This window comes from Mandrillus leucophaeus, unplaced genomic scaffold, assembly GCF_000951045.1.
Source record: "Mandrillus leucophaeus isolate KB7577 unplaced genomic scaffold, Mleu.le_1.0 Scaffold849, whole genome shotgun sequence".
Taxonomy (NCBI): domain Eukaryota; kingdom Metazoa; phylum Chordata; class Mammalia; order Primates; family Cercopithecidae; genus Mandrillus; species Mandrillus leucophaeus.
The window spans coordinates 232,282-244,741 of NW_012109241.1; the positions used below are offsets into that span (position 1 = coordinate 232,282).

The 12,460-nt window shown below is 45.0% G+C and overlaps 1 protein-coding gene across 3 annotated transcripts in view; it reads left to right on the forward strand.

Annotated features, from left to right (window-relative positions):
• The window catches only part of RAD51D (RAD51 paralog D), a 28,240-nt gene extending 23,727 nt beyond the window's left edge, over positions 1-4,513 (forward strand). For 2 of the 3 annotated variants that reach the window (XM_011968577.1, XM_011968578.1), the window contains 4 exons: positions 776-866; positions 996-1,066; positions 2,923-3,087; positions 3,258-4,513. In XM_011968577.1, the coding sequence (XP_011823967.1) occupies positions 776-866; positions 996-1,066; positions 2,923-3,087; positions 3,258-3,341 (411 nt within the window). In that variant the 3' untranslated portion in view covers positions 3,342-4,513. The remainder of the gene's footprint in view (positions 1-775; positions 867-995; positions 1,067-2,922; positions 3,088-3,257) is intronic. The other variant, XM_011968576.1, reaches the window with a different exon arrangement.
• The last annotated feature ends 7,947 nt before the right edge of the window (positions 4,514-12,460 follow it).

Sequence of the window (12,460 nt, forward strand, 5' to 3'; positions counted from 1 at the left end):
ATGGTCTCGATCTCTTGACCTCGTGATCTGCCCGTCTCGGCCTCCCAAAGTGCTGGGATTACAGGCTTGAGCCACCGCACCCGGCCCAACTCCCTCCTTTCTTTCCCCTGTCCTGCTAACTACTAACCTCAAATTCCTAACTTCCTTGGCTGAAGAGTTTAGCCTTCTCTTTACTTCACTGTCTCCTTCTAGATCATGCCTCCAGTCCTCATCTTCCATATCTAAAATGCCTCCAAATAAATTCTCTAAGTCTTGCTCTGTCACCCAGGCTGTAGTGCAATGGCATGATCTCAGCTAACTGCAACCTCTGCCTCCTGGGTTCAAGCAACTGTCATGCCTCAGCCTCCTAAGTAGCTGGGATTACAGGTGTGCACCACCACACCCGGCTAATTTTTGTATGTTTAGTGGAGATGGGGTTTCACCATGTTGACCAGGCTGGTCTCGAACTCCTGATCTCAAGTGATCCGCTGCCTTGGCCTCCCAAAGTGCTGGGATTACAGGCGTGAACCACTGCTCCTGGCCACTTTAGTGTAGTTTTGATGTGCTGTGATTTAAACCCTTTCTTTCTAACCAAGTCTTCACTGAAGTCTGTTATACATACCAATGGGATGAGGGAGACATTGCTGCTGATGACATTCTGTGATGCCTGTGCAGCCTGCTGTATTTGGGATGAGGGGAACTATTTCTTACTAGTTTTAGATAGAAGAGCAAGCTTGTCCTGTAATGTGTCCTAGAGGCCGACAGGTTCATGAGTGCTTCCCCTACATTCCTTCAGGTGACTGGTTCTTCAGGAACTATGAAGGTGGTGGTGGTGGACTCGGTCACTGCGGTGGTCTCCCCACTTCTGGGAGGTCAGCAGAGGGAAGGTGAGTCATGTGGCAGAGCCTGGGGCCAGTGGAACGTGACCTCGCCTCCCAGATCTGGAGTCTGATCTCTGGCCAGCCCCGTCCCTGGTTTTCCACTGCCCTGCCTCTTTGCTTCTCCTCCTCCTGCAGGCTTGGCCTTGATGATGCAGCTGGCCCGAGAGCTGAAGACCCTGGCCCGGGACCTTGGCATGGCAGTGGTGGTGAGGAAGCAGACTTGGCCAATGAACTTGATTTCTAGTTATTGCTAGCTCTTTATTTCCCTTAAATGTCAGCTTCTGAACCCCCAAAGTGGCCCTTTAGGAAAGGGACATATTCCAGCTTCCCTGGGTCAGCTACAGCTTTGCACCATAAATAGCTAAGGGAATCAGGAATTGTCTTGTTGTTTTGTTTTGTTTTGTTCCTACATTTTTTCTTTTTAGAAAGGTTTACTGAGGTGTAATTTACATAGAGTACCTTTCTCTTTGTCCGAAGTTTGACTAATGGATATAGTTGTATCCAGTCTTGTGACCCCACCAAAAGGTTCCCCAGGCCCAGGCAACCACTGATCTGTTTTCCATCCCAATAGTTTGGCCTTTTCCAGAACTTCATATAAATGGATCTTTTTGCTATTGAAGTAACTTTTTCTGCTTATGAGGTAGTTTTTTTAAAGTCTGCATGCTTCTCATAGAAAAGATAAAAAATAAATATAAGATTCAAATTTGTCATCAATCTCCACATCCACAGAAACCATATTGATATTTTTACATATCTCCATACAATACTTTTTCTACATATTTACTTATACTTCTAGTCAACTTTCTTCTTCTTCTTCTTTTTTTTTTTTTTTTGAGATAGAGTTTTATTCTGTTGCCCAGGCTGGAGTGCAGGGGCACAATCACAGCTCACTGCAGCTCGACCTCCTGGGCTCAAGCAATCCACCCGCCTCAGCCTCCCAGAGTGTTGGTATTACAGGTGTGAGCCCACTCTTAACCAGCTTTTTAACTAAACTAACCTCATCAAAAAAAAAAAAAAAAAATAGGCCAGGTGCAGTGGTTTATGCTTGTAATCCCAGCACTTTGAGAAGCCAAGGCTGGTGGGTCACTTGAGCCCAGGAGTTCGAGACTAGCCTGGGCAACATGGAAAAACCCCACCTCTACAAAAAATAGAAAAACTAGGTGGCCTCGGTGGCAGGAAAATTGCTTGAGCCTGGGAGGTCTAGGCTGCAGTGAGCTGTGATAATGCCACTGCACTCCAGCCTGGGCAACAGAGCAAAACCTCATCTCAAAAACAAACCAAAACAACAACACAAAAAATACCATCTGAGTCCATTTCCTATGTTTTAAAATATTTTTTTTACAAATGTAATTTTTAGCAGCTATATATTTTTTCCAACTTCTCTTATTGTGGTAAAATACATATAACATAAAATTTACTACCTTAACTATTTTAAGGTATACAGTTCGGTGGTGTTAAATACATTCATGACGTTATACAACCATCACTACCATCCATCTCTATAACTCTTCACCTTGTAAAACTGAAACTCTGTACCCATTAAAAATAACTCATTTCCCCCTTCCCCAGCCCCTGACAACCACCAGTCTACTTTCTGTATCTATGCTTTTTGACGACTCTAGGAACCTCATATACATGGAATCATATGGTATTTACTTTTTGTGACTGGCGTATTTCACTTAGCATGATGTCCTGAAGGTTCATCCACTTGGTAGCATGTGTCAGAATTTGGGCGTGGTGGCCCACGCTTGTAATCCTAGCACTTTGGGAGGCTGAGGCTGGTGGACTGCATGAGCTCAAGAGTTTGAGACCAGCCTGGACAACATGGCGACATGTGCCCCATTGCCTTCTGGTTTGGGTCAAACCTGAGGCATCGAGATTTAGTGGAAAGAGCAGGGCACAAGTCAGGAGGCCCAGGTTCTAGTTCCAGACCTGCCATTAGGCTTTGTAACTTTGGGGAAGTTATTTCTCTGTGCTAGGCCTCTGTTTTCCTCACTGTAAAATGAAGCAGTAGTAACAGATATACTAGCATTATGGATCTGTAAGTCTGTTTCTGCTGCAGGTGACCAACCACATAACTCGAGACAGGGACAGTGGGAGGCTAAAACCTGCCCTCGGACGCTCCTGGAGCTTTGTGCCCAGCACTCGGATTCTCCTGGACACCATTGAGGGAGCAGGAGCATCAGCTGGCCAGCGCATGGCGTGTCTAACCAAATCTCCCCGACAGGTGAGCCAACCCCAGGAAGATACCAGTAACCTTGAGCCCTGGAGGGTGGTGGTTTCCATACCCACAGATGTCTTCGAGAAGAACTCTTTAGAGGCTGAAACCTTGCAACTAAAGAAGCTACCCACTTGGGTTGCTTAACTCCACTTACTCCTTCCTATTTCTTCTTCCAGCCAACAGGTTTCCAGGAGATGGTAGACATTGGGACCCGGGGGACCTCAGAGCAGAGCGCCACATTACAGGATGATCAGACATGACCCATGCTGTTGTTTGGGAAACAGGGAAGCATTAGGGACCCCTCCCAACTTTTCTTCCCAGTGCCTGCTGTTTACTGCCACCTGGCACTGGTGACTACAGAAGTTCTCAGGCTGGCCAGAAAAGACATCTTGGGTTCCTTGGCCTCACTCTCTGTAAGCATATAAACCACAGGCGAAAGAGGATGCTGCAGTGTGAGGACCCAGAAATTCATACTGGTGCCATATTTCCTTCCCTTATTTCTGACGTGTATGTTTCCAGTGGAAACCAAGTTCACCCTGGCTGGGAGCATCTCGGAAGAGGCATGCTGGCGACTGGATGGATAACCCTGTGCATCCCCATTGTGTCCTGTGCTCCCTCCTAGCACAGTGGTGAAGCCAGGAAAGCCTCTAACTTGCCTTTGCTGCTGCTGCTTTTTTTTTGTCTCTGCCTTTCCATTTGTTAAATGGGGGCCCACTCTTCCTTAGCTCTGTCTCTGAGTTACTGAGTGGAAATAAGCTTATAAATGAAATACTCTTCCTTATCTCTGTTTTGCTCTTAAAAATATAAAAAGGCAATTCCCCAAGCCCCAGAGCCACCTGATTTCCCCTTAGAAGGTTGTTTTTCAGTTTCCCCCCAGTGAGGCCCAAAGAACAGTTTATTCCTCCTTTCCTCTTGCTGATTTGGTTTCAGACCTGCATGCCTCACCGTGACTAGCTGAGAACGTGTGGGCTCGCTGCAGTCGCAGGGATATAATTTAACAGAAAGGGAGGATATGACCTGCACCACTCCCTGGTGAATCCGGCCACTCGTTTAATATGTATGGTGCCCTGTGGGGCCCCTCCACAGTACAGCGTAACCAGAGGTGCTGAACCATGGGGTTCAGAGGTGCCTTGCCCATAAACAGGCAGAGGAGAATTTGCACAGTAAATAGAGCCAGCTGGGAAAATTGATGCTGACGTAAATAATACATGGCAAATCTAGTCCTTTATGCAGAAATTCATTGCTGGTGGCTCCAAGATGCAATATAATTACACCTCTCTTCCTGCCAGCTGTACCACAGCTAGTACCCTAGTGTATGAAATAATCCCCCTGTCTTTTACCAGCACTGTGGCCATCCATCTGAGAGCCATGACCCTGGCTGGGAGGGGAGGAGGACACCAGGGAATGGAAAATAAAAGGAAAAGTAGAGAAATGATCAGGATTGTTTACTGGCCACATCTTTTAAAGGAAGGTCGTCTTTCTTGGTTAGAGAGCCTGTCGTGTAATTAATCAGTTATGTCTTGGCTGCAGGAAAGGAGGGTCAGCGTTACACTCAGAAAGTAATGACATTTAGAGGTGATGAATGCAGCAGGGATAGAACCATGGAGGATTGGGAAGGAGTGGCAAACTGGCACCAGGGTTGGATTGAGGACAGGGTTGGTAAGCCTAAGCCTGGGTTCCCCCAGGCTTGCTTTTACAGAAGACCCCAGGAGAAATTAATCTTCAGTATCTTTATACCATGGGTGATTGGCACATTCCTGCAACCACAGTAAGAAGCAATACATGAAGCTGGAAACTGCAAATTCCTGCCACTCGAGGTACTACTTGGGCATCTTAAGCCCATAGCAGACATCACCAATTGGGCACAAGCACTCTTTTTTGTGGAATTCAGTGTTTTTGAAGTTTTTCTCAATACAGCACTCCAGGGAGCCACTACCAGTTAGTTGGAGTTGGTATTCAAGGTGGAGTCTGGTTGGCATCTCTGCCCTATTCCCTGTATGTAGTGAGTTCAGGTACTTAATACCTAACTGAGGACCCTAGGACTGCAGTTTGAGATCATCTGGGGCCAGGCACAGTGGCTCACACCTATAAGGGTAGCACTTTGGGAGCCTGAGGCAGGAGGATCACTTGAGCCCAGGAGTTTAAGAGTTTAAGACCAGCCTGGGCAACATGATAAGACCTCGTTTCTACAAAAAAAATTTTTTTAATTAGCTAGGCATGGTGCACCTGTGGTCCCTACTACTTGGGAGCCTGAGCCAGAAGAATCTCTTGAACCTGGGAGGCTGAGGCTACAATGAGCCCTGATCGCACCACTATACCCCAGCCTGGGTAACAGAGCAAGACCCTGTCTCAAGAAAAAAAAAAAAAAAAAAAATCTGGCCCATCCTGTTACTTAACAGAGAAGGTACCTGAGGCTCAAAAAGGATGATTGACAGTCCTAGTGGCAGAATGGAGGTGTGATCTGGAACCCAGAACTTGATTCCTAGGCCAGGACCCTTTTTTTTTTTTTTTTTTTAATCTCCACATTGGCCAGGCGTGGTGGCTCGTGCCTGTAATCTCAGCACTTTGGGAGGCCGAGGTGGGTGGGTCACCTAAGGTCAGGAGTTCCAGACCAGCCTGACCAACATGGTGAAACCCCGTCTCTACTAAAAATACAAAAATTAGCCAGGCGTCGTGGCGCATGCCTGTAATGCCAGCTACTCAGGAGGCCGAGTGGGGAGGATCGCTTGAGCCCAGGAGGCAGAGGTTGCAATGACCCGAGATCATGCCACTGCACTCCAGCCTGGGCAACAGAGACTCTGTTTCAAAAAGAAAAAACAAAACGAATCCCTGCATTTTATTTATTTAATTTCCAGTCCATACAGGTCTATTCCTGCTAGGGCTGTAACTCCATCTGAAGGCACCATAGCTCTCACTCAAGTTGCTGCTGTGACCATGGGAAGGTGTTCTATTCACTGCTACTTCAGACCACCATGTGACATTCCTGCAGGCTGTGTCCCTCACAGCCACCTTTATCCTTTGGATCCTCCTAGACCAGGGCTTTGTCTTGCCTGCCTGCTGCCACTGCACTCTGTTCTGGCCACATCACACTGTGCAGTCCCCTGGTAGGACTTGGGCTGGGCTGGCTCTCCTGTCCAAGTGCCTTTTGCTCCTTTTGCTTACGTGTCTGTCTCTGCCCAGCTCCCAGTGTCTGGTGCACACCCACCCTGACATCCTTTTTTATGCCTCAGCTGTGATCTAGATCGATGCTTACAGTAACTCCCCTGTATTATTTATTCACTGTTCATGTGCCTGCCTACAGGCTCCCACTTTTTGTCAGTTTTTCTCTTTACACATTATGGAAGCTCAGTAATTATTAAATAGATGAATGATGTTTTAAAAATATATTTTTAAAAAAGCAAAGGACTGGCTCTATCTCAGGGGTTCCTTCCATAAAGTGTCAGCTTTCAGTTTCCCCTATGGGAGTGGTTTGAGACCTGAGGGTACTCTCTAGTTCTTAGGAAAAAAAAAAATATATAAATATATATATACACACACACACACACACACATATACACATATATATACACACATACATATATATACACACACACATACATATATATACACACATACATTATTTATATATATGAGCCAGGTGCAGTGGCTCATGCCTGTAATCCCAGCACTTTGGGAGGCTGAGGCAGGCAGATCACTTGAGGTCAGGAGTTCAAGACCAGCCTGGCCAACATGGTGAAACCCTGACTCTACTAAAAATACAAAAATTAGCTGGGTGTGGTGGCTCGCACCTGTAATCCCAGCGACTTGGGAGACTGAGGCATGAGAATCGCTTGAACCTGGGAGATGGAGGTTTCAGTGAGCCGAGATTGTGCCACTGCACTCCAGCCTGGGCAACAGAGTGAGACTCCATCTAAAATATATATATATACACACACACACACACACACATATATTCACACACATATACATACATATATATATATCTATGAATGAATGAGTGGGCTTTAATACATTTTAAAGATGGCAAGGGAGGAATGCAGGAACATTTTTCTCTTGATCTAATCATTGAGTCCCCAGAGTGTCTTCTTACAGATTTTTTACAGGGGACTATTGTATGCCCTTTGTCTGACATCAGACAAAATTAATGTTGAGATCCTACTATGTGCTAGTGCTTGATGGCCTTAATTAAAAATCTGACACTTGAATTCCCAAGGACGCAGGCAAAAAGTCCCTGTATCATTAAGGCTGCAAGTAACAAAACCTAACTTAAAGAAGTGTAAATAATAGGGACACTTATTTATATATATTTGTTTTATATTTCAAGACAGATTCTTGCTCTGTCACCCAGGTTGGAGTGCAGTAGCACAATCACGGCTCACTCTACCCTCTACCTCCCAGACTTAAGTGATCCTTCCACCTCAGTCTCCCAAGTAGCTGGGACTACAGGTGTGCGCCACCACACCCATCTAAGTTTTGTATTTTTTGTAGAGATGGAGTCTCTCTACGTTGTCTAGGCTGGTCTTGAACTCCTGGGCTCAGGTGATCTAGCCACCTTGACCTCCCAAAGTGCTAGGAATTACAGTCAAGAGCCACCATTCCTGGCAGGGACACTTATTATCTCTGATAACATGAAGCCCAAGGTTCATTAATTTAGTGGCTCATTGTGAAATGCATAGGGCCTTTGCATCCTTCTGCTCTTCTTTTATGTTGGTTTTGTCTTCAAGCTTGTTCCCCTTTTGAAAGCCTGGCTGCAGCCATTCTGAGCATCAATCCAGACATGACAATATCTACAGGCAGGAGAAGGGTCATCTCCTGTGTGTCCTTTAAAGAACAAGGTGTTAACATGCCAGGAACTATGACTCCTGCCTGTAATCCCAGTACCTTGGGAGGCCAAAGTAGGAGGATCGCTTGAGGCCAGGAGTTCCAGACCAGCCTGGGCAACATAGCAAGACCCTATCTCTATAAAATAAAATAATAATAAAAATTAAGAAAACAAGGTGTTAAAAGACAAAATTAAAGCAAATATAGTTTTGCAGATTGTAATTGACTTTTATTTGCAATTCTAGAATTGGGCTGCCCTCAGAACCAGGACAGGTTCAGAGAATTCCAGAACTGCAACATAGTCTGAAAGCATTTATGGTCAGAAAACAGAAATGAGATACAGAGACAGCTAATTGGTTACAGCTCTGCCTTTGCCTTATTTGAAAATGGTTTGAATAGTTGGCTGCCTGGAACCCACTGAAGCTGATGATATGATTGGCTGAGACTCAGCAATCTGTTACAAAAGTATACTCCTTAGGTTTTCGGGTAGTTTGCATACTAAGGCTGCAGTTTGTTAAGGGCCCAAGTACGGAAGCCTCCTCAGGTCAATTTTTTTTTTTTTCTTTTTGAGATGGAGTCTTGCTCTGTTGCCCAGGCTGGAGCGCAGTGGCATGATCTCGGCTCACTGCACCTCCGCCTCTCGGGTTCAAGTGATTCTCCTGCCTCAGCCCCCTGAGTAGCTGGGATTATGGGCACATGCTACCATGCTCAACTTTTTTTGTATTTTTAGTAGAGACGGGGTTTCACCATGTTGGCTGTGGCTGGTCTTGAACTCCTGACCTCAGATGATCTGCCTGCCTCGGCCTCCCAAAGGGCTGGGATTATAGGCATGAGCCACTGTGACTAGCCCTCAGGCCAAATGTAGCTTTTGTTTGTTTGTTGCTTGTTTGTTTGTTTGAGACAGAGTCTCACTTTGTCACCAGGCTGGAGTGCAGTGGCACGGTCTTGGCTCACTGCAACCTCCGCCTCCTGGGTTCAAGCAATTCTCCTGCCTCAGCCTCCAGAGTAGCTGGGATTACAAGCATGCACCCCCATCCCCAGCTCTTTTTGTATTTTTAGTAGAGACGGGGTTTCACCATGTTGGCCAGACTGGTCTCAAACTCCTGACCTCAGGTGATTCACATGCCTCTGCCTCCCAAAGTGCCTGGATTACAGGCATGAGCCACTGCACCCGACCCCAGATTTAATTTAACAAAGGACTAACTCAGAACTAACTTCCAACCAAAGCTGACTCACCTCAAATCTCACTGGTGCAGAATTGCTTCATACACCCACGTGTAATACAGTAACTGGTAAGAAAAAGGGACTGCTGTGATTGACTCGAACCAACTAGGAAATAGCCCTGGAGCTGAGGCTGGGGACAGGTTTTCCTGAAGCACATGCTGGAGCCACTGAAAGAAAAATGGGAGTTCTGCTTTCTACTAGAAAGGAGAGTGTGTGGATGAACTGGATGCTGGGTGGGCAGCCTCTCACTAGTACCTACGGTAGTCCCCAAGACGAGTTAATCAAGGCTCTATTATGTATTCTTAGGCCCCTGATGCATGTCTCATTATGACCTTAGGACTGCCTTGTGGCAGAGGGACTCATTCCATTTAATAGACAGTAAATGGGAGCTCAGTGAGGTTAAGGACATAAAGCTAATAAGTGGCAGCACGGGAATCCAGACACATGTCTGCCTGATACCAAACCCATTTTGTCCCATCTGCATGCTGCCTTCTGCTGTAAATATGTAAATGTTTCCACAAAATTCTTTTTCATACTTTGCCCTGATAGCAGCAAGGGCTGCACATCCCAACCTCTTTTCAGCTTAGCTCTCCATAAAAAGCTGGATCACAGATCTACTTTCTCAGCTCTTTCTAATTTCCCCCAGAGAAATTACAAGAGAATGACAAACACTTGGAGAAGGCAGATACCATTAGTATTAAAGAGAACTGGAGGTTTAGGGGGAAATCAAGCTGAATAAAAAACAACAGGACCGGCTGAGCGTGGAGGCTCACGCCTGTCTTCTCAGCACTCTGGGAGGCTGATTCGGGTGGATCATTTGAAATCAGGAGTTCGAGACCAGCTTGGCCAACATGGTGAAACCCCATTTCTATTAAAAATACAAAATTTAGCTGGGCGTGGTGGTGGGTGCCTATAGTTCCAGCTACTCAGAAGGCTGAGGCAGGAGAATTGCTTGAACCCGGGTGGCGGAAGTTGCAGTGAGCCGAGATCAGGCTACTGCACTCCAGTCTGGGCGACGGAACGAGACTCTGTCTCAAAAAAACAAAACAAAACAACAGGGCCTCTGCAGCCCTGAGATGTGAAGAAGGAGGAGATAAGGGATTTAGATGTATATCCTACTAGGTTTTTGCTGTGTTCTGTCATGCAGTTGTCTGGGTAGGATTTATTTTTTAATTTATTTCAGGGGCCATGCTAATTTTCTTTGTATTGTTCCAACTTTAGTGTATGTGCTGCTGAAGCAAGCACTGGGTAAGGTTTAAACTGTCGAATTCTGGTTGGCATTGGAGAAGGCTCTGCGATGCATAGGCCTTAACTTAGAGTTAGGTATATTATTAATCCAAAGTGATCCTGAATGCTTTCTATCATTTTTTCTTGTCCTATTGCACTGTATAAACTGACTTTCAGTACTACACGGAATAGAAGCAACAGTAACAATCATCCTTGTCTTGTTTCTAACTGTAGTGGACTATTTGCAATATTTTACTGAGTTAGATGCCTCAGGTTCCATGTAGCTGCTCTTTATCCAGCACCTCACTGGGTTTCCCTTCAGTCTTAGAGGAGTCTGGGTATTGGCCATGACATTTACCATGAATGATGGAGTTCTCTCTGCCAGGTCCTCATGCCCTGGATCTGTACGGCTGCGCTTCAGCTGCTGCACAAGTTTGACTTTTTGAGTAGCCCTTGAATCTCTGGTCTTCCTTGGCCTCTCTGTAGTTTTTGGCCTAATAGCCTCAGCTTAAGTTTGAGTTTTGTAGGAAAATAATGGGCCTGTGCTGACAAAGATACAAAGCCAAGGAACAGGATTTTTTAGATCTCAACTAACTTGGTCCTAGCTTTGACATTTACTTGCCATATAACATTGGATGAATAACAGTCTCTTTAAACCTTAGTTTCATCCACTGTGAAATGGGAAAAATAACATCTGTTTCATAGAGTTGTTTTAGGATCATGTAGCTTATGTAAAACACTGGATAGTTTTCCAGGCATGACATAGGCACTCAATCTCATATTATGAAGCTTATGATACATGGGAGGTACTGATGACAGCTTTCTTCTGTCCAGGCAGGCCCAGCTACATGGTGATATGACCAGTGCAGTCACACAGGGCCCCATGCTTAGCAGGGCCCTGCACTTAGTTTAATGCTCTGCTGTTGCCATCTTGAAATTCTTAATTTTTAAACAAGGGTCCCATATTTTGCACTGTTTCTTGCAAACAATGAAGCCAGTTCTGTCTCCAGGAATGGATCAAGTGCTAGTACTGGCTCTTCTCTTTGGGCAACATCCTTCCATTGATTTCTTAGGGAGTAAATTCCTTGAAGGGTAACCTCTCTTAGAAAAATTAGGGTTAGCACCCTGTGTATGTTTATCTCTAACTGTTCCATTCTCAGTAACCTACGCATCCTCTCTCAAAAACAGAAGCTATTAGGTCCAGAGAAGTCGGTAGGGCGTGCTGGTGAAATGGAATGGTGATTTGGGATTTTGGAATCAGGAAAAAGATCTAAGTTCAAAATCCTGCTAGTCCCTTTCTGGCCGAATTACTTAGACAAGGTAATGTCTCCGTCCTACTGGTAAAGTGTATGTTGCAGGGGAATTACATTTTCTTTGTTGGTAAAATATATGTCTCAGGGGAATTAAACAGATAATTTATATAAAGTGCCTTTCACAGAGAATCTGGCATCATAGTAGGTGGTCAGTCACTATTAATTCTTCCAGCTCTTGCTAGAAGTAACTAAAATCAGGGCACTAGGACTTTCAAGCCATGCTGCTACTAATAAAAGAAATAGTATGATTTATTTTTTCACTACTGTTTAGGGAAAGGCCTGTGCTTCATAAATATGTATTGGAAAGTACCTAGCAAATGAGGAGAAATAATAAAAATATATCCAAATAAACAGCTCCTATAAATATGTCACTTGGTAGACAAATTAGTGTTTTATCACTATTAAATACTATTGCTTGCCGAAAAGGATTTCAGATTACTTGCACAATGGGTACATTATTGAATGCCTCTGTGGAAGGGCATGATAAAGATGAAAAATAGTGATGGTGGTAATGCCTAAGGTGGAGAAAGGAGGAGCGTGGGTAAACGCAGCTCAGAGGCCTCTGTGCTGCAGTGATATGCACATTATTTAGTAGCATTCCAATGATTTGCTTGTAATATGGACCAGAAGGCCCAGAAAAAAATGATTTCCACAGGCTGTCATGAATCTAGACTTCAATTATTGGATCCGATTGGTGGATTAAGTGCACCCCCTTTCAGAACTGAACCTTCAGGTTGTAAACTAAGTTTACAAAAGGACATCTCCAGGTCTCACCCCACCCTTGTTCTGGACCT